Here is a 23472-nt window from a genome sequence, read left to right on the forward strand (position 1 = left end):
AGATAGACTCAAAAATCATTTTTTCATATGACTATATCATATTAGGGTTGTGCGAAGGTTGATCTAGACTTCTCATCATTCCAAGTGAAATCTTCCTACCTCATTGGTATCTCTCATGGTACTCAACCTTTTCGGTGTATGTTCGTGGACCACTTAGAAGATTGTGGTTTTGAAGAAGCGGTCAATCTTGCCATGCAACCCATCAATGAAAATCTAATTCATGCAATCCCAAAAAGTTGGAACCCAAGGACCAATACTTTTTTGTTCTCATGAGGTGAAATGACAATCACCTTAGATGAATTTTCAAGTATAATGGGTTTGCCCAAGTCAGATGGTGACCCAAGAAGACCAATTAAAAACTAGTTCCTCATCAATCAAGGTCAAGGCAAAACTCTAGAAATAATTCTCAAACTCATGAAAAAACGGAGTTGGCCATTTTTAGAAGAAGATAGACGTCAATACCACTAGTTGGAAGAACTTTGCGAAGCGTATTCAGAATATGTCAATCCTGCTTCATTCTCTAGAAGTGTTGTAGACAAATACAAAAATTTTATGGTAACCTACACCATGGGTCTCGTCTTCTTCAACAATGCAATAGACTTTTGCACAATTCATCTCCTTAAAAAATGGAGGCATGTCAAAGTCCGTCGCCTATCCATAGCAATGGCAGCCTTGGGTTTCTTACCAAGGATTGACCAACTTTTCAATTGGGGATATAAACTTGATAGAATGATGTGTCTTCATATTACAATCATGATTCTATGAACACGTAGGGTTACAATCATGTCTTTTTCAAAATACGAATGGTAGTTATCCAATGTGGAGCAGTACCATGGGAAGATTCTGCTATCATTTGGGACTACTTTGATAGAGAAGTCACCAAGTCCAGATATACCTACAACCAGGTCAGAGGAAGTCTTCTACTGAGACTATTTTTCATAGTTGACTATCATCCAGAGCATTGCATCAGACAATTCTAGAAATATCAAAGGAATGCATATAAAATTAAATCAAAAGGAGCCATCATGAAGGGTGAACTAGACACCAAATACTGGTCAGGAATATACACGTGTCAAACAACATTGGGAATTATTTGCCCACTCATACCTTCTCATTGGTCCAAGCATGAGTTTTGAATATGTCAAATAGTGGAATGAAGTCCCCCCATCTATCTTTCTATCCTAGAACACTTTTGCACGGTTCGGCAACACATGCACTACTAGAGGGTTTAAAGTTTCACATCAAAATTCGACAGAATCTCATCTACATATCCTATTTTTTCGATTCTAGTCTATTGGAATTGTAGAGAATAGCTATAGACCGCAGCCTAGGAGAAGAAATCAAAGTTTCTACTATCAATTTTTAGAATTTTACATTTAATCAAAGAAACTGCAATAACTTCCATATACCTAATATTTTAGCAAAATTTATATTCCAGATTATTACAACACACTAGAGGAAACATTTGGTAAAGTTTTATCACCAATGAACACTTTGCCTCTTCTCATATTTTTTGTCCCTACATTCTCTCTCTCTCCCTTTTCTCTTTCTCCCTTCTCTCTCTCTCCCCTCTTCTCATGTTGCCTCCCAAAATGGGATGGCAATGTTTATAGGCAAAAAATAATATATTTTATTACTTAATATTATATTTTATGTTAATATATTTTATTTTTAAGGAGGTTGTGAAAATTAATTAAATAATAAATAGATGTGAAAAAATAAATTTAATATTATGAGGATGTTAGCATAGTTAACTAGATTTAAATGATTAATTTTGATTCTAGATTAGCTTAATGCTTAATCCTAGCTTAAGAGCTCTAATTTCAATATTAATTGAGTGTTTAAGCTCTTAAACTATCATTAGCTAAACTTAATCATGATTAGAATAATCTAATCTTGATTAGTCAATTACTAATCTACCTGTGGTCAAGCCACTGACCAATGACCATAATACCCTGATCTCACTAGGTCTTGGATGGTTTTTAGCCTCCCAATTTGACTACGAGTTTCATAACCATTGGATATCAACTTTCTATCTGGTTTGAAACACAAACAAGACTTAGTTGAGTGATTTCTATATGAATTATTAATTTTGAATCTTGATATAATTTCTTAACAATCATTTACACAGGAACATAATAGGATTCAAGAATTTTTAGGGCTAAAACTGTATTTCATTAATTGTTTTTTATGCTAAAAAGCTTGTATGTTATAATTCTTTCCCCCTTAAGAAAATTTTGTTCTTGAAATTTTTTTTCTGTGAAAATAGTACTTGGGGATCTTGTTCTTTGCATATCAGTTTTCAACTCTCAAGTACTGTCAATGGCTCTGGGTGATGCCATTCCACCTTCACTATTATTATCCTCTTTCTTTTCAGTATATGTTTCTGTTCATCAACTATGCAAATTGGTTGGTCTGTATATGTCAAATCTTCTCAAATTTTCAAATCATGATAGTTGATTACATTACTATGATTTGGTACATACTTTCGCAACATTGACACATGTAAAATATGATGAACCTATGAGTATTGTGGTGGCACTGCTAGTCACTATGTTATTTTTCCATCTCTTTCTAAGATTTCAAATGGTCCAATGAATCTAGGGTTCAATTTGCCCCTCTTACCAAATCAAAAAATTCCTTTAATTTACCCCTCCCACTTCAAAGCTCAAGGGTCATCATCTCTTATCATCATAACTTTTCTAACAATCTTCAGCCACTGATAATTTATTTGGTATCATCTTGATTTGGTCAACATATGTTGTAGAATCGAAGGATGTTCTAGTTTGATTGGCATGGGCACCCATGTAAAGCTTCAAAACGTGTCATGCCAATATTAGAATGACCAAACTATTATTATAGGTAAATTCAGCTAGTTTTACATGTTTATCCCATTTGTCTATCCATTCGATAGAACATGCTCATAACATATCCTTCAAGGTTAGAACCATCATCTCTGTTTGCCCATCGGTTTGGGGGTGGAATGCTGAACTCATATGCAACTTGGTTCCCAAAGCAAACTAAAGGGCTTTCGAAAGGTGAATAGGGGATCTCATTCAAAAATAATTGTATGTTGTACACCATGTAGTCAAACTATTTCATCAATGTACAATCTGACTAAAGGTTCCAATGACTGATTAGCTCTTATTGGAATGAAGTGAGTGGACTTTATTAATCGATTGACAATGACCCAAATGGCATCATATTGTTTTTGAGTCCTTGGCAATCCCATAATAAAGTCCATTGCCATATCCCCCCGTTTCCATAGGGGATTCTCAATTGGTTGTAGTAACCCTCTAGTCTTTTGGTGTTCTGCGTTAACTCGCTGACAAATAAGATATCTTGCCACATGTTTGGCAATATCAAATTCCAATTCTAGCCACCAAAATTTTCGCTGAGCATTTTGATATTACTTGCTACTAGTTGAATTGTATACTTATGACCATGTAATTCATCCAAGAGTTTCTTTCTTACTTTTGTATCACTTGGTATCCATAACTGGACTTGAAAACAAACACCGTCATTGCTATCCAAAGGAAAATCTGATTCACCTATCTAACATTGGGCAGTCATTTGATTATAATTAGATTGTCCTTTTTTTCTGTCTAATCATTTCAATTAGGTTGAAAAGGGTGCCATGAAGACAATTCTTCAATTAATTTCCATTTTTGAACTATCAAATTTCCTATAGTTGCAGTACCCTTGCAACTAAGGGCATTTGCTACAAAAGTTGCCTTGCCAAGGTGGTAAGGTATCTTAAAATCATAATCCATCAAATACTCCACCACACGACGCTGTCAAGGTTCAAATCTTTCTATGAAAACAAATAAGTAAGCGACTTATGATTTGTAAATACTTCGAATTCTATACCATATAAGTAGTCTAGCCACATTTTTAAGACATGAACCACGTCACCAAGTTCCAAGTCATGGGTTGGGTAATTACGCTCATGTGGATGTAGTTGTTGTGAGACATAAGCGATGAATCGCCTGTTCTGCATCAGGACTGCTCCATAACCATATTGAGAAGCATCAATATAAACAGCAAATCCTTCGTTTCTAAGTGAAATAGCCAAGACTGGTGTCTTGCATAGCTTCTATTCCAAAGTTTGAAAATTTTGCTCGCATTTTTCTCCCCATTCAAACTTTATTCATTTCTTCATAAGTGCAATCATAGGTATTGCTATCTAAGAATATCCTTGTATAAACCTTAAGCAGCCAATACCAAGAAGGCTCTCATTTCAGTAACATTAGTAGGAGTCTTCCATTTTTGAACTGCATCAACTTTGGTTGGATCCACAACAATACCTTTATCAGAAATGATGTGCCCTAATAAGCTTATATCAGACAACCAAAAGTCACACTTTGAAATTTTTGCATATAACTTGTGGTGTCAAAGAATACTCAACACTTTCCTCAAGTTGTTCCTTGTGTTTCTCTTGGGTGGATGAATAAATCAACACAACACAAATAAATACAATAACAAACTGATCAAGGAATTATTTGAACACGATGTTCACTAAAACCATGAACAGAGCTGACACATTAGTCAATCCAAAGGGTAGAAAACAAAATTTATAATGCCCATACCATGTTCTAAAAGCAGCCTTAGGGATATCTTCTTCCTTAATTCTTAATCATGGAGAACAAATGGGTGTTCTTTGGTTGTCCAACAAATCTTCAATTTTGGGAAAGGGATACTTGTTCTTAATGGTCACTTGATTTAGCATTTGATAATCAATGCATAATCAAAATGACCCATCCTTCTTCTTAACAAATAAAATTGTGCACCCCAAGATGATACACAGTCTATTAAATCCTTTATTGGTAAGCTCTTGCAATTGTTTCTTTAATTCTTCTAGTTCAGTCGATTCCATTCTATAGGGTGCTTCTCAAATCGAAGTAGTACCAAGGCACCAAATCAATAGTAAACTCAATCTCTCACGGTGGAGGTAATCTTGAGAAATCTTACGGGAATACATCTCCAAACTCTCAAACCATTGGGATTTGGTCTATCTTCAGTGTTTCAGTTTTCTCTATAGCCACATAGATGAGATAGACTATGTCATAACCTTTTTTGTTTTCTCGCATCCACAAGTTGGCTACAATTATTTCTTATGTGCGTTCACAAGTCTATTCTTGGAAGACTATAGGGTTAGAGCTATTGGCCCGTATAGTGATCATATTTCTACGGTAGTCAATGAACATATCATGCTCACTCATCCAGCCCATACCTAGGATTATGTTAAATCCCTCTAGATCAATTATTATGAGGTTTGTTGAAAGTTTGCTTCCTAAAATTTCTATTCCATCGTCACGTAAATACTATGTACAATATTCATGAAATTCCATGGCACTTGACACTCTAAATTCATATGGTGCATGTAGTGTTGGTAAATTTAAACATAGAGACAAAGGTTGAGATATAAAAGAATGGAATGCTCCAAAATCAAACACAACACGTGATAATGTATGAGTAGGATAGCTTCAAGAAGATCTGGATTTTGATGATTCATAATTGTTGTGGCATACACCCTTCCTGATACCTTCTTGTTTGAAGCTCAGTTTGCAGGTTGTGGTGGCTGAGTATGTCTAGCTTGAGGTAGTCCTTGTGGTGAAAATCTTTGTTTCTTAGTTCATTCTTTAGTGAAATGTCATTGTTCACCACAATCCAAATATGCCCTTGTGAGTCTAGGACAAGGCCTCCCAAAGTGTAGTCAATGACAAAATTGACAATCTTCATGATGGGGCTTGATTTGGAACAAAGGTTTATGAAATGGGAGTGATGAAAAGGGTTTATACTTAGGCACAAAAGGTTTCTTAGCTGAGGCATGTGGTGATGATCCAAACCCATAAACCTTTCCTTTTCCTTGAGCTTGAATTTGACTTAGAGTCTCTTGTATCTGAGTCACTTTCTCAATTGCCAATGTTAGGTCTACATGACTTGTTCCCACTATTCTCAACCCAAACTATCATTTAGTCCTCTAACAAATTTATTTACCCTGCCCTTTTCCGTAATGCATGTTTTCAGACAGTATTTTTCCAGATGATGGAACTCAAAGATATACTCTTGAATCGTTCTACCACACGGAGACAGTCAAGGAATTATTGCAACTACCTTTCCTTGACATGATCAGGAATATATTTTTCTATAAAATTTTACTTGAATTGTTCCCAAGTTACTGCCTGACTGTCAGACTTTATCTGTTTAGTAATAAGTTTTTGAGCAAAACTTATTTTCATGTTCCGAACTACCTGATTTAATCGAACCTAAGAGTAACTACTTCTACAGCAAAACAAAAAGGTTTCTATCTATCTTCTTGCCCTATTCCATCAAATATCCCTGGAGACGGGATGTAAGCACTCACAATATCTTGATTGTGCCTTATCTCTTTGTTCAACAAATGGATCATTCTTATACAATAATCACAATGTAGCGGGTATAGTTTAGCGATAAAAGTGTGAATCATTCTATTACCAACTGAAATAGTTAGGGGTTCTTCAGTTTGATACATTCATATTCTGATTGTAAACTTTATTTCTTATAAGGGTTTAACCATTTCCTATCAATGCCACACCAACTGCTCTGCAGTGGGGCCAGCGGTTGGAACAGAGACACATTTTTTTATGAATTCCAATGTGGTAGGGACCAATCAATAGTTCAAGTTACACACTCCCATAATCCATCATCGCCTTTGAGAATCCACTTCAACTGTTACTATCAAATAAAAAAATACATTGTGGTTGAAGGGAAATATCCAAATAACATGTCATATTGTTTCTTTTTAATAGTCCATATTTATAGCAATGTAATACATTTTTTTGTTCCTACCAGTCATCAGTTGGATTCCTGTACTAAACTGCAATTATTGTAGGCACTACTCTTGAGTTGAATAAAGTAACTTTAAATTCACCCAAATCCGTAAGCAGTTCTTGACCCCGAAGCAGAGGGAAGGGATGACGGTATCTCCCCATCACCTTGAGTCCATCCAAGAAAAAATTTGAGAAATTTTCAAAAAGTATACCTACAAAAAAAATAATAATACAAAAAAGCGCATTCGATGTGAAAATATATACCGTGAAGGACAATATTTTTATTTTAAAAGTTAATTCAAATGTTCTTTTTATAATACAGCTTACCATATTCTGTGCCAGCAATCATATCATATCAACACAACAGCAATACCGATAATTACAAGAGTTAGTTACTAGATAGGGGAAGGTTGAGGGCTTCTTCCTTATTAGATGATAGAAGAGTTAGTTACTCGACGTCTCATTCAAGCATCGCTGGTTAATTGAACGGTTGTCGGCCAAATGTTACAAGGGGTACTACTTAGGATGTTATCCGGGGCCGATTCGTGATCAGAGGGAGAGAGAGAGAATATGTGTGAATGCTAAGAACTAACGGTTTTTTTGTACTCACAAAGGCATGGCTTCCACTTGCTGAACAAGATGCGTTGCCATCCCAACAAATTGCTTTCTATACGCTGTACTCGGCCTATTAAAAGAGCGTCTTCCATTAATGTGCCTGGGGCACATTCATGAAACTCTGCCTTTCAAAGAACTTAATGTTTCTGTTAGTAAATGCCCTTTTAGGGGTGCCCATAAATATTCTTTTTAAGATGCCAATTTTATTTAAAACAACATGCCGGCGATGACTATTATAGGTGGTATTGCCAAGAAAATGAAAAGATTTGATTTTCTTGGATCTCAAATCCAAGGTTGGATCTTCCTTATCCAAGATTTGACAAACGATGAATCTCAAAAAGGAGGGTTTCAAATCCATAAAATAGGCAATATCCTCAGGATTGGATTTCAAATCAGCACTGGATGAAATGCACAGTTTAAACAAGCTGTAGGTTAAGAATGTGAAGGGTCGGACATCCAATCTACGGATACAAAAAAAAAAAAAAAAACACAAACATAGCCCAAGGGTGCAATTGTTTTCTCTGATCTGAAGGGACCTGGAATCCCTGGTCTAGTATTCCTAAAGAATCGATTTCCGCAATAACATTACGGCCGTGCGTGGATGCACGCTCAAAACGACGTTTCTGAGGTAAATAGTCGTTTTTATTTTCGGCATGTTTTGGCTCTACACAGAACTGGTTTAATCGAAGTTTTGCAAAAAAGCGGGGAGAAAGTAAACGTGGATCTCGTGTTCCCAACAGGAAAAAGGCCCATGATCTAAGTTTGATGGGGTTCTGATCCAATATTAGATCCTCGATTGTACAAACACGCTTTCCATATCAGAGTCCTTTTCCCTGTCATTAGAGTGACTGAGCTTTTTGTGACGTGTCTAATCAAGACTTCATTGGTCGGCATTTACCCACGGTTTTCCTCCGTCCACAAAGGTCAAGAAAATGTGGACAAACCTGTGGGGCGTCGATGGGATAAACTCCTTTTGTTAACACTCATACATTAAATTACCTTTCTCGCTCCATAATTTACTTACAACATGTTTGATGGAAACCTTGCAAACCGTGTGCTTGGATTCTGCAAGCTTTCAAACTCGAAAGCGTTTACGTCATTGTTATGACATTATTCTTGTATAAAGCACAAGTCAAACCATGCAACCAAACCCCACTTGTTATATATATATATATATATATATATATAAAAGAGTTCAATGCAATTATGTAATGATGTCGTACCTGCTTAAAATTTAATAGTTATTAAATTAGTATTAACCGCAGTATACGGTGTGGTGATCTATTATGATGACTTTAGTTGACGATGTATCATGTATGGTTTTTTTAACTTATACATATAAAACAAATAATTTGTAACACCACAAATTTGAATATGTATGTGCCATGAACAAAGCTATAGAAAAAGAAAAAAGACCAGAAAATGAGTGGCATGAGTTCAACTTGCATCGATAGTGTTTCACATATTAAAATTTCGACGTCATTGAAAGCAAAGAAGAAAACAAATCCCACTTCCCGACACGCATTGCACCAAAAGGACAACAGAAAGGAAAAGTCAGTATTAGATAAAATGAAAATAACACCCTCAAGCAAAAGGTATATTCCACGCTTCTATTCTATTGGAGAAGGTACTTGTGCACCAATCCTTCTTTGCTTCTCACCTCGGCCTTTTCCTTCCATTAATTGAAGGTGGCTTGTTACATGTTTGAAATGCATTGGCCCTTTCTCTGCATACTAAATTGGTAGAGGTTTGCCTAACTTTTCCAGGAAAAAAAACTGAAGAAAACACTTTCCTTGGAAAACGTTTTCCTTCTTACGCCAACAACGTTCAGAGACACGTTCGTCATTTTGGAAAATACAGAGTCCATTCTCGTCATACAGAAAAAGGAGACCGCCACCAAACCGTTAACGGTTTCCGGATGCCGCCGGTTGCTGGCGAGGGCATTCCTCTAGTCCCCATCGCTGTCCGGGCGTTGGCTCTCCGCATTATAACAGCCATGCGCGCGCGGCTCCTCTCCCTCCTCCACAGAGTCAAACCCTTGACCTCCTCCGCCGGCAAGATGGATGGCCTCCAGCGCCTTCGTACCCGCGTATGCATCATCGGCAGCGGCCCAGCCGCCCACACGGCCGCGATTTATTCCGCGCGGGCGGAGCTCCGCCCTATCGTCTTCGAGGGATGGATGGCCAACGGCATCGCTGCCGGCGGCCAGCTCACCACCACTACCGACGTCGAGAACTTCCCAGGCTTCCCGCAGGGCATCCTCGGCTACGAGCTAATGGACCGCTGTCGCGAGCAGAGCCTCCGCTTCGGTACCCGAATCATCACCGAGACGGTCACCCGGGTCGATTTCTCCGCCCGCCCTTTGTGCGTCTATTCCGATACGACGGTCGTCGAAGCGGACTCCGTCATCGTCGCCACCGGCGCGGTCGCCAAACGCCTCCACTTCCCCGGCGCCGAGGAGTTCTGGAACCGCGGCATCTCGGCGTGCGCCGTCTGCGACGGCGCCGCGCCCCTTTTCAGGAACAAGCCTCTGGCAGTCATCGGAGGCGGCGACTCCGCCATGGAGGAATCCAACTTCCTGACGAAGTACGGATCCAAGGTTTACGTCATCCACCGAAGGGACGCCTTCAGGGCGTCGAAGATCATGCAGAACCGGACCCTCGGAAACCCTAAGGTGGAGGTTGTCTGGAACTCGGTTATCGCCGAGGCCTTTGGCGACGCCGACGGCAGAGTCTTGGGTGGATTGAAGGTAAAAAATGTGGTGAATGGCGAAACCACAGACCTGAAGGTGTCCGGATTGTTCTTTGCAATCGGGCACGAGCCGGCGACAGCATTCTTGGAGAAACAGCTGGAGCTCGATGAAGATGGCTACATCGTAACGAAGCCAGGCACGACGAAGACGAGCGTCCCGGGAGTGTTTGCGGCCGGTGACGTGCAGGATAAGAAGTATAGGCAGGCCATCACGGCTGCAGGCACAGGTAAGGCGCTCGCTGATGACAAAAGCCTCTTTTTTTCTTCCTCCTCTTCTCTCTATGTGTGTTTAATGGCTGCATTATTATCCCGTAGTATTGTTAATTCTTGCTATTTTCCTATTGTCTTCTATATGATAATTTATATAAATATTGGCATGACCTGAATTTCATAATGGAGTTTTTATCAGCAATATAATGAAACCGGAAAAAAAGCCGTTATGCTTTGCTTTGATAAGATGCTAAATTTTAAATATTCATGATACGCTGTTGTTTTCTGGTCTCCTTAATTTCAAACAAATTCTTTGGTCTTGTTGAGTTATTCCGAGATTATCATATTAAAAATGAAGGCATTACTTCACCTTTTTGTTCGATTGTCGAACATAGCTTAATTTTCTGTTGTTTTTCTACTCGAAATTTTCGTCTATATGTGATCCTTTTAGTTCATATTCTTGTTCATTGTATTAAATGTTCTTTTTCCTTTCAAATATTGTCGGGCATATCTTTGCTTGGGGACATAGTGAGATTGGCACATGAATCTGAAAGATAGTGATAAGCGCTTGCGAAGCGAAGCATGCTTAATTTATCACGAATGTCCAAAATGCCTCTTGAAAACGTGGTGATATTTATTCCTAATTTTCAGAATATAACCCCAATATTTTCACAATATCCAGCTGCTTACTTCTGCAAGTCTTCTGAGAATTCTTTCAGTTGTTTCAATAACGTTCCTGTTTCCTTTCCTTGTGTATGTTAAACTCAGAAATTTTCTCTAGAAAATAAAATTCCTAAAATATTCTATGACACTCATCCATGGCATGGATCTGAAGTTAGATTTGTTATTTTTAACTCTATGCTTGCCATATTAAGTCAGATGGGTACTTCAGTAAGGTGCGTGATCGTGCCCATACCCAAAGTAGGTACTTGGACAAACCTGGGTACTTTTTAGAACAAAACTGATCCAAACTGCTTAATTTTACTTGATTTTTATTTTTCCAACTCAGTTTTCATTCTGTGTTTAGAGTTATTGTTCATTAACATGTAATGTTTTTATTTATATCACTTGTTTACCTAAATGTTACTTTCATTTTGATTTTTTTTTGTGTTATTTTTGTATATATATATTTCTGAAGTTGCTGTGTTCGTACCTATATCCTTGTACCCGTACCCAAACCGCACCCGTACTCATGTGACTTATTGGCCATATTTGATTGAAGAGAGCTACGATGGCTGGAAGTGCTACTATTGAACAAGAGAAGATACTAGACTACCATTGTAAAGTGAAGGAGGGAGAGAAGCATAATATTTGTGGAATATCAAAGAGAAAAATGAGAGAGAACAGGACACGATATAGGCTACATATGAACAGTACTGGTATTAGTCATGAAACAATCGTCATTGAAGTGTGATAATAAGGATAGCCTTCAGCACTTATAGGCTATGATGTCACATGGGTGCCGGGTGCGGGTGCATGATGCGGCAAGTTCCAAAAAAATTGAGTGCACTGTGTGTGTGTGTGTGTTATCTGTTATATAAGTAATTTTATTTATCTATATTTTTAAACTTTTTTTTGTCAAGGTTACTTTGAATCAATATATCAATGAAAACTCAGCCAAAACATTTTTCAGAATGGCCAAAACTCATTTGACGCTGTGTCAGGAACTCGGGCTGCACCACCACCTGCACATATGCGGGTGCAGGTGCGCCACCATAGTTGGCGCACCCGTGTGATTTAGCTTATAGGTTTCCTTGCTTTCAGTTTTGACCAAGAGTTGATTTCATGAGGCTGGAAGTTGTCAAAATTGGAGGTTGGACACGGGTGGTTCGAGCCCCTAAAAGACTAGTGGTTCAACCATAGTCTCAAATATCATTTATGGATTTTAAAGGACAACGTTTCTCGGGTATAATACAGCAATATTGTTTTTTAGAAAAAATGTAGTCAAACTTTAAAAAAGTTCAAAAGAAAAATCTTAAAGTAAAATGAAAAATAAAACAGTAATAGAAATGCAACTGAACGCCAAAAAACATGAAAGAAACAGGCTTTTTTTGTTTTTTGGAGTTTTTTTGTTTTGTCATTTTTTCAAAAAGCAGGTATTTTGCAGTTTTATACAGCTTACCTATTGGTTCCACTTAGTCCAAGTTGATTGACTATAAATAAATAAATACATTTATGATTTATATGTTTATATTTATATGACCTTAATTAGAAAATCATTTATATCTATGCAAAGAATGCACATATGTATTTGTAGGTTAGAAATTAGTTGGCTGACCAGCGACTAGGCTGGCTGTTTAACTAGTCTGACTAACTAGTCGATTTTGAAACCATCAATAATTGACTAGTCGAATTGACAACTAAAGCCAAGTTACACTCAGTATGTCTGCAAAGAAGTTATTAAGAAGGCTGTTAAAAAAATGAAAATATAGTAGTCAAAATATTAATTGACACTGCCCGTGCCTGGTGTCTAAGGGATCAGTCATTTTAACATTTGTAAAAAAGAAAATATTAGTAGATGTTATCTTAAAAAATAGGCAATATTTTGTGGTGGATAGTCCAAGGGGTAACCCCAGGGCTGAATGCTCTTTCAACTAGCACCTTGTAAAACTTCTATTTAGAGGAGGATATTATTGTTTTCCTCAATACTTTAATTTGTTCTGTTAGTTATTGATATCTAAAATAAAAGTTTTTGTTTCATGTATGTCCATGAATTGGCTTGGTCCTTGATAATCTTTGTTCTTGGGACTAATGTTGTAAAGTGTGTATCGTAACACGTATCAATCAGGCAAATAGTTAGTTACGTTACATGTAAACATGTTTTTATCTTTTTAAAATTAAGAAATATGAACGGAACAAAAAAATATAAAAATTAAGAAATTATAGGGAAACTAGTAAAAATTAGGGAAAATATGATTTCTATATGTTATTCATAGACTGATAATCATCAGTTTCACATCCATGATCCATCAGTTTAACTTAGAGTTTTAAACATCAAGATATAAACTTGTTCACTACAAAAGATGAATGTCAAGGTATTGTTCTTTTTCTTCTTCATCATCTTTTTCTTTATATTCTCCTTTAATTTTTGCACCATCACCACCATGTAAAATCTCTTCATCATTGATTCTGCTCTTTCAAAGTTTACGCAACGGGAGGTTCTTTTTCAAACCATGCATCCAATACATCAACGTGCTCCAAGCTTATAAGCTCAACCTGCTCTTTATGCTTTTTTGTTGATGGTTCCTTTAATTGCCTCAAGAATTAACACATATCATAAAATATTTTATTGTAAATTCAAGTGTTTGGTGGTTTATTACCTCTTTCTCAATTTTACATATTATATTAAACATAAAGAAACCTTTCAATCCCTTATATTTGAATCTATTCACCTTCTTGGTGCGGGAATCTATTCATCTTCTTGGTATGACAATTGAGAGACACTTCAATCCTTTTCACGTTTACTTGCTGTTAGTGTCCATGTTTTGGATTGGTAATCGGGTCTGGATCGGGTCTACGGGACTGACCCAGAAGATGGTTATAAATAAGGGATTTGGGGGTGCAATTAGGGATATCAAATGTAATGCAATTCCTCTGGTGAGGGTTTGCTCTAACTGGGTTAGGGCAGAGCGTGGGAGTGAGTTTGGGGTAGTGTTTACATTGTAAGAGGCGGCAGTTAGCAAGTGGTTGCTAAGACTTGCATTGCATGTTCGTTCAAGATTTGAATTACAAAAGTTTCAAGGTTTGGCCAATTACTCTCAGACAGACCTATTACACTACATATTTGAATAAATAAACTAGAGAACTTGAAACAAACAAAATTATTATGGAAGATAAATGGTTAAACGATAAATTTAATTACAAAAACTTGAATGCATGCAATGCTTCTTATGTTACCTTGGGCATTATCACATATTTTCATCTCACAATCAATGACATCTTGCATCTCAATCTCAAGGACTGATATCTCAGAATAGTCCAGTAGCCCCTTATTCACTTCTCTAAGTATTCTGAATGTTGGTGAATGCCTTAGTACAGGATTTAATTATCGTAATAGATTTCTGCATGAACGGTATAATGAAGTTTCCAAATCCACCTTTCATTATAATATCCAACTACAAATCCTTTTTTTTTTTCTTTCCTTTGAGGTGCTCTCTGATTGTCTCTTTTGTTTTGCCTTGGCTCCATAGATGTACCAGTAATTGTATAGTCGCGGTCAAACCTATTTCAGGACTTTCACCAAGGGTATACTGATTTTCTAATAACATGGTATTCTCAAAACTAATTAATGAATACAACCTGTAACTTCTCTTGACTTTCTCTTATGTGCGTGAGTTCACAACCGCATTCATCACCTAAGAGCGTCAACCTCAAAGCATTTCTCCACTCACCGATTACTATCAAAATATTATAGCAAACCGTGTTTGTGCAAGTCGAATCAATTCAGCTCCATTTGTGAATTTCCTCATCAAATTCAAGACATAAGCATGATTATAAATAAACTTCGTAATTTGTTGGCATATTTGAACTGTCAACTTCATATCATCTCTTTCACCAAGATCCTGAAGCATAAGATTTACACAATGAACAACACATGGACTCCAATAAAATGTCCTATATCGTGTTGCTAACATTTGTTGCTAACATTTCACCTGCAGCTTTATAATTTGTTGCATTTTCAATGATAAATTGCACGACATTTTGAGGCCCAACTTCTTGTATAACTTTATCAAAAACCTCAAACAAAACATCAGCAGTCTTAGGAGTATCAGACAAATCAACAAATTTTAAGAACATAGTACCAAGGGGGCAATATGCAAGGAAGTTTACCAATGTTTTGTTCTTGATGTCTGTCCATCCATCTGCCAGTACACTGCATCCTGTAGCTTTCCAGCTCAATTTCAGTTCATCACAATATGTCTTGACATCTCTAACTACATTGTTGAGAATTTTATCTCGCAATTTATGAAAAGAGGGCATTTTATACCATCGGCCTACAATAGCAATTGCATCTGCTATAGCCTAAAAATGAAAAGAGTTTGCTGCATTGAAGGGAATGGATGCGTCATAGAACCACCTTCCTATGGTTTCATCTGCTGCCTCAACAATATCTTTTGAACACATGGCTGTATGAATCTCAGGCTAAGCACCAATAGCAGTATAATTGGGAAAAAATTCTTGATCGAACCAGACATATTACTCGACTTCATAGTAGGTACTCTACCAACACCGGTACGACCCTCACTCCTGCCACATCCTCGTAAAGCTGTACTTGCACTTGCACCTCTTCTTTTTTTGGTTGCAGCTGAAGAACCACCTGTATGCATAATGTCTTTCCCTTTAGCTGTTCCCAAACTGACACCAACATGTTCTTCTTCAAGCTCAACATCTTCACCTTCACTTTCTTCCTGTTCATGTGGGTCCCCATATCCTTCCTCTGCATCTTGCATTTCCTTTTCAATCCTATTTGCTTTCACTGCATTAAGAAGCTCCATACACTGGTGCTTTACATACGCTGGCAATGGATTCTCTTGGGAGCCATTGCAAGCAGCAACATCGCTGTGTGTACCAGCTATATGGTTTTTAAAGCGAGAGATCCCTCCTGATATGATTTGCTTACAATAATTGCACTTAACTCTTAACCTATCTTTGGGATTCACCCTTGTACACCACTGCCATGCAGGATTCGACATTATATCTTCACAAAACAAGTAAAAACATACAAATAAATGTAGGAAATAAGAGAAATGAACGATTCAACGACAAAAATGAGTTATTTCTTACTTTCTTGGTCTTAGAAACCAAAAAACCCTCTTTCTCCAAGCTTCCCACCGTCCCGAGACTCCCCACAACAAGAAATAAAGCTTCTTCACTGGCAAATCTTGATGCAAATGGAGAAAATCTCTCCCTCCCACGTCTCTTGCAGTGTTTAGAAACAATAGAAGAGAGAGAGAGGAGCGTAGGTTTTAAAAAAAGACGCACAAAAGGGGCCATTGGGCCCCTTTTTCATTTTAACCCCGTATCGTACGATACGGGGGTGTATCGCCCGTATCGCATGATACAGGCGATACGCTTGCGATACGCATGCATATTGTGTACAGAACATGTGTCGTATCGTTTTTGTTGATACGGACGATAGGTATCGTATGATACGCGTCCGTATCGTACGATAAAGATAACATTGATCATATCATCTACATATAAAAACAACACAATTATTCCTATAGCAGTATTTTTAACAAACATAGCAGTATAAGAATAGCATGATGGACGCGTATCGTACGATACAGATAACATTGATCATATCATCTACATATAAAAACAACACAATTATTCCTATAGCAGTATTTTTAACAAACATAGTAGTATAAGAATAGCATGATTTAAAACCTTGTTTAAATATTGCATTGCTAAACTTGTCAAACCAAGCTTTTGGAACTTGTTTCAAGCCATATAGTGCCTTGCTAAGCTGGAGAACTTTTCCATTAGGTAAATCAAGCCTAGGGGGTGAGTTCATGTACACCTCCTCATTTAAGTAACCATTCAAAAAAACATTCTTGACATCCATTTAATATATAGACCATTGCTTGATGGCAGCAACAACTGTTAGGGTCCTAATTGATGTCATTCTAGCAACATGAGCAAAGGTTTCTTGTAGTCTATGTCATATTCTTGAGCATACCCTTTTATCAACTAATCTAGCTTTATACCTTTCAAGTGATCTATCACTTCTAGTCTTAATTTTATATATCCACCTACATCCTATTGCGTTTTTCCATATAGGAAGAGAAATAATATCTCAAGTTCTATTGTTTTCAAAGGTTCTAAATTCGTTGTTCACAGCTTCAATCCAATGTGGGTTAGTCTTGACTTCAAGATAGGATGAGGGTTTATCAAAGGAGTGAATAGCTAATAAATAAGCCTTATTTTTTCGGGAAAATAACTCATAAATGACAAACTTTTGAGGTAGATTGCTATCTCTTTGGGATCTCCTAAGAATAGGTTGAGACTATTGGGTGCTTTCTTGACTCTTCCTATAAGCTATAACTTCTCTTGTTGGTCTATTATTAAAAGGAATGCTATGAATCTCATTCAAAGTATCATCACATGAAGAATGTAAAACATCATCATCATCTTTTATCCATAAAAAAGAATAGTCATCTTCATGCTTGGGTTCATTTGCATCAAAGTCATTTTTTTCTTTTAAAAATATTACATTTCTTGAAATAAACGCTTTATCTTTTTCAATGTCATAGCATCTATATCCTTTTTGAGTTTTGGAATAACCAATAAAGACACATCTAATAGCTTTAGATGAAAGCTTGTCATTTTTGTCATTTAGAATATAACACTTGCAACCAAAGGCTTTAAATCGTTTATAAATTGGTTCAAAATTAAAAAGGTTTTGAAAAGGTGAAATGTTTTCTAAAATCTTAGAAGGCATTCTATTAATCAAATAAATGGATGTTAAAATGGTTTCTGCCCAAAAAATTTTTTGGAACATTCTTTGATATAAGAAGAGCTCTTGTTGTTTCAACTTTCAAGTATATGTCTATGTTTTTTTTCAGCAACTTCATTTTGTTGGTGGCTTTTGGGACAAAATTTTTATGTATAATTCCATTTTCCTTTAGAAATTCTTTTAATTCATTGGAAATGAATTTTCCCCCAGAATCACTTGTAAAAATTTTTAGCTTGGGATCAAATTGTGTTTTAATCATATTGTAAAAGTTTTTGAAATTCATAAAGAGTTTTTATTTGTGTTTAAGAAAATAAACCCAATCATATCGAGAGTAATCATCTATAGAAATAACATAATATAGCAAACCACCTTTAGACATAATAGGAGCGGGTCCTCATATATCCGAATGAACTAGTTGAAAGGGTACTTTAACAAAGTTTCTATTGCCAAAAAGTAAAACCTTAATTTTGACCTTAATGAAATCATCACAAGAAATTGTTTCTTTACATTTCTCCTCAAAAAATGGGATACAAAACATTTTTCCTAAACTTGAGAGTCTAACTCTTTGATGCCAAATTTGAATGTCACTTTTCTGAACAATGTTACAAGTAGGGTTGAAAAGATTTAAATAATTAACATAGTAGAGATCATTTTTCTTAGAATCTTCCTCAATTGTCTTCTTGGAAAGATGGTCCTTTATCAAAAATTTGTTTTGTAATAAGACAATATCACATCCATGATCGGTTATTTGAGAAACCAATAAGAGATTCGAGTTAAGTTTGGGAATAATCTAATTTTTTTTATTTTGGAAACTTTTGAATTAAAATTTTGATCAATATCTTCAATACATTTGATTTTAAGAGGAGTTTCATCCACGGTTTTAAAATAGGGCATGACTCTTTCTTAGTGCATTCAGTAAGTAGCGAACTATAAGGGGTCATATGAAATGAAGCTCTGGAATCAAGTATTCAAGAGTACTTATTTAATGATGTAGATGCCACATTTGCTTCGAAAATTGAAGAAGCCCTTCCTTTGAAAAGTGGTTGAAGAGCATCAATGAGCTTCAGTTGGAGAGCACTTACAAGCTTGTCTAGGTTGAAATGATTGCTTTCATTACTTTATTTATGCATTACTCCTGACACACTTGTCTTATTATCAAATTTATTCAATTTAGGACACTTAGGTTTAATATGTCATTTTTTTCGGCAATGAAAACATATAATCTTTTTGTTGTTATCCTCATAATGTGAATTGAAATGTGGAGACCTATAGGTTTTCATAGGAGCACCAAGTCTTGAGGTAGCAAGAACACTTTCATTCTTCCATCTAGAAAAGTTAAGTCTATTCTCTTCTATTTGAAACTCTGCTATAGTCTCATTCATAGATGACAACGAAGTAAAGAGGTTTTGACCTCATCATATTCCGGTCTAAGACCAAGAATAAATTTATAAAATTTTTCCTTTTGAATTTATTTTTCTCTTGGCACTATGTCTCTTGGATCAAAAACCATTCGGGTTCAAATAAGGCTAGTTCATCCCATAATTGTTTTATCTTTCTAATGTACTCCTTAATAGATTTATCTTCTTGTTGGAGACTTGCAATTTTCATTTGAAGGTTGCACATGTAAACTACATCCTTCATAAAATGGGTTTTATTGAGGAATTTTCAAGCTTCATGAGCAAAATTATGTTTGGCTATTTGACTCATAGTTGTAGTATCAACACAAGCAAGAATCCATGTAATGATTTTGTGGTGTCCTATCTTTCATTCTTCTCATTTTTTTTATACTCATTCACAACCTTATCTTTTTCGATTTCATCTAGTTCATGGGCTTTTTCATCTATGATTTTGGTTAAGACTAATTGTGGCTCACTTTTAGACCCATCAACAAGTTCCCACAATCCTTTACTTTTAGTGAAGTATTTTATAGTTTTTGCTCGTTGAACATAATTAGATGAAGTAAGCTTAGGTAGAGGAATGGAAGTAGTTCTCTCATCCATGATGTGTATTTTGTATAGATGTAGTTGAGTTGTTGAGGTAGCACTAAGTTGAAAATAGCCACAAAAACAGCAACAAGAGAGCTTGAAGCAGCACCAAAACAGTCCACGAAATCAGCCACAAAAATTTAGCAAGATAGAAGTTTGTGACAACACCAAAAACAACCACAAAAGTCAATGAGATATCCACGAAAAACAACCACAAAAGTTAATGAGATATCTACGAAAAACAACCACCAAAGATCAGCAAGAAGATAGCTTCTCTTGTGCAAAACATCAAACAGTTGGTGTGCTTCGTAGCTATGAAGAGGCAGCAAGGATTGATTTTTCAAGACTTTGAAAATCAGCAAATAAAGAGCCAAAGCTCTGCTACCGTGTAAATCAAGCCTGAACTTAATGATAGAAACATTTGAATCTCAAATAATACACAAATTCAGGCATTAAAGCCCATCCTAAGCAAGACATCCAAGTGGCTAAGTCCCTTATTTATAGAAGAAAGAAAGGAAGAAGGGAAAAAGGAGCTAGCTGTTGGGCAGCTCCAACTGCTAGATTTAGCCATTGGGAACAGCCAACAGCTTGTTCCCTTTGCTAATAAAAAGAAATACAAAAATATACAAAAAAATACATGAAACATAAAAGGAAAATAAATACAAAAAGGCCACTACTAGGAGTTTAAGATATATGATAGTACATATAAAAGCATATATGCATACCTACATTAGAGCTAATCCTTAATTTCTAACAGTCCGTACCAAAGGAATGTGAAAGGTTCTGCGTTCTATCTGAAAAATGTTGGCAACTATCCCTAGACATTAGGAACTTTCAAAGGTTTGAATTTACTGGTTCATTTCTCATATTATGTAAAACCACATCTTCTGAATATTGGAACCTTGAAAAGTTGAAACATCCTTTTAGGCTTTTAGCCTTCTGACTAGTAAGAAGATACAAAAGTTTGGAACAAAACTAACAAAGCTATAAAGTTGTTAAAACCATCATCAAACTCATGAAAAGTATAAACCCAGATTCATAAGATAGAGCAGAATTTGGCACCTCGTAATCAAGTAATCACTTCTAAAGTCATATCTCCGTCTTGTCAAAACATTGCAACTTGCATTTTACCTAGGCCATGAATCTCATCAATTCTTCGAGTTCTTCTTCACTTGCTCTATGTTTTTATTACACCATTAGTGTCACTTGCTCTATGTTTTTTATTACACCATTATTGTGGACACATGTAGCTGGTTGAGATCTTCTGCATGTCGCTCTCATCCACTGTCGGCTTGTTGGGGCAATGAATTTCACATGAAGACAACCTGCATGCAATCAGAAATAAAGTCTGTAAAGGAGACAAGAGGTTCCACAAGCGGTTGCATCTTAAGAAGTGTATAGAGATCCAAACCATACTGTTGGTCTATTAAATTCACTTAGCTGTCATTTCATATACCTGGCAAACTGACTGGATGCATGTGTCAAATGTGGTTAGGTATTAGATGCTTAATAACTCCTTGCTAAGTTGCTAGGGGGTACAAGTTTCAAAACCAGACTCCTCTGTCTCATATGCTTTTTCCTTCTATGTTGATGAAGTTGCTGATTCTTATTGTATAGGTTGCATGGCTGCTTTGGATGCTGAACACTACTTGCAGGAGATAGGAGAACAAGAGGGTAAGTATGATTGACTAGTCTCTCTTGGGGAGCCCCAAGCACGTACCAAGCTTCGAGTGAGAGCGACCTTGTAGCATCTTGTTGTCATTGCCCACTTGGAAGTCCATCCCTGGTTTTACAGTATGATCTTTGGCAAATTGAAGTATTGTATGGAACATGTTATGAGCATTTATTCGAACATTTATTCAATTGTTGTTGAAATACATTTGGTGCGGATTTCTGTTTGCATGGAACAACAAAAGTTAAATGAGAAAGGAGTTTTCTCTGGAAGAAGGCTTGGAAATGGCCAACCGAGAAAAGAACAACCAAACTCCTCGAAACTCAGCTCAGCTTGCTCTTAGCGCTTGTGCATCACTGTTACAGGAGATGCCAGAAATTTGGTGGTCACTTGGACGTCCCAGTTGTTTGATTCTTGCTATCATCTCTTCATGCAAAACACTCAGCTCATATTGTGGGAAGGGGGTGCCTAATTACTTCAGTTATAAGCATATTTCTGTTAATTCGGATAGGGTGGCTGTTACGAAAAAATAAAAATGGTTGCGTAAATCCGATCCACCTAATGAAAAAAGGTGGACTATTTCTATTCAAAAGGAGGTCCATACTTGGTTAGATAGATCCGAGTAAAATGTTGATTTGTGCTTGCGGGGAATTCCGCCACTTCAGCTACTGAAAAGAAAAAAAAATAGAGTTGCGGACTTTCAAGCAACTATATATTGTAATCAGTTTTTTTTTTCTTTTTTTAATAATCGAGTTTAAGGAGAAACTTGTATGTGAATCTTCTTGGGTTTAGTGATATACAACCAGTTCACAGGTTGTCAAAATGCAACTAAGTTTTCAGTCCAAACCGCATACTGCGGAGGATTTTGTTCGATTTTATATTTGATCTAGAGGCTCATTTCATGAATATAGGCTGTGTTTGGATAACACTTTCAAAAACAGCGTTTTGTGAGAACTAGGTTTATCGCAACCTAATCTTTTCTCTCCTACTTGGGAAAGGTATTTTGTCTAAATTAGGTTTTTTAGAAAGTCAGTTGCAATGATAATTAATAGTAGTGGAGGTGCTTCAAGGGGCATAGCGTAGTTGGTCGAGTTAGGGGCCTAGTTGGTCGAGTTAGGGGTCTGTATTATGGCAGGTCTTTAGTTTGATTCTTATGGGCGCTATGTTTCTGTGTCTTAAGGCGGTAGGGCGCGGCACCCAAGCTGAAAGGTGCACCGTTGCTATTGCTGACACCGACGTAGCTCAGGACCCCGAAGGCAGAGGGAATGAGGGGGCCTTCAGACCTTTTTCGGGCAGTGCGTTTCATACCCCTTGCTCACCTAGTAGTGGAGGCACGTGATGGCTGTTGTGGACAATTACTCAAATCAGCCCATAAAATTTACCTTTATTTACACATTGGTACTTCATTATTTTTTTTACTTGTTTATATATGAGTACTTAACCAAAATATTGTGGCTCAGCCGCTGCACATATACATGCTTTAAAAGTTGCTTTGGAAGCAAAACAACGTGCTGAGTCTGCTGACTTGCATAGTGCTCCAGGTCTAATTGCTAAATTTATATCCATTCAAATGATGGCCCGAACCATGGCCAGTTAAAATTTAAATTCTTTGCATTATTCAAGCTGACTTGCATAGTGCGCCCGATTCAAATAGTTATCTGAATTTCGAATAGGAAGGCCCTAAACGCTACCTGCTACTTCATAATAAGTCTTTTTACAACCAAACTGAATAAACGACTGGTAATGTTACCTGAGCTCTTCTCAAGCCAACCTATGCCGGACCTCATCGACCGGTTTCTAAGATTGGTAGCAGAATCATCACTCCCCTGAAGTGAAAGACCAAGACGCACTGAGTTAAACTATGGCCCTTCCCAACAGAGTGAAAAATTACGAAGCCAAGACCCAATCGAGCACCGGAAGTCTACAACGGTGAGGTAAGATAATCAGTCACCAACATTTTTTTCCCTT

At 36.8% G+C, this 23472-nt stretch overlaps 1 protein-coding gene across 1 annotated transcript; it reads left to right on the forward strand.

The window, feature by feature from the left end:
• The first annotated feature begins 9330 nt into the window (after window positions 1-9330).
• Window positions 9331-21709, forward strand: LOC116266233 (thioredoxin reductase NTRB-like). Its single transcript, XM_031647366.1, has 2 exons — window positions 9331-10405; window positions 21450-21709. Exons 1-2 carry the CDS (start codon window positions 9346-9348, stop codon window positions 21518-21520), a joined length of 1131 nt encoding a protein of 376 aa, XP_031503226.1. The 5' UTR covers window positions 9331-9345; the 3' UTR covers window positions 21521-21709.
• Window positions 21710-23472: the final 1763 nt, after the last annotated feature.

The sequence above is a fragment of the Nymphaea colorata genome, chromosome 1 (genome assembly GCF_008831285.2).
Source record: "Nymphaea colorata isolate Beijing-Zhang1983 chromosome 1, ASM883128v2, whole genome shotgun sequence".
Taxonomy (NCBI): Eukaryota; Viridiplantae; Streptophyta; class Magnoliopsida; order Nymphaeales; family Nymphaeaceae; genus Nymphaea; species Nymphaea colorata.

Coding starts and splice junctions, on each gene's coding strand:
- LOC116266233 (XM_031647366.1), top strand. CDS start 9,346: ATGCCGCCGGTTGCTGGCGAGGGCATTCCTCTAGTCCCCATCGCTGTC. Junction 10,406..21,449: donor CATCACGGCTGCAGGCACAG/GTAAGGCGCTCG, acceptor CTTATTGTATAG/GTTGCATGGCTGCTTTGGAT.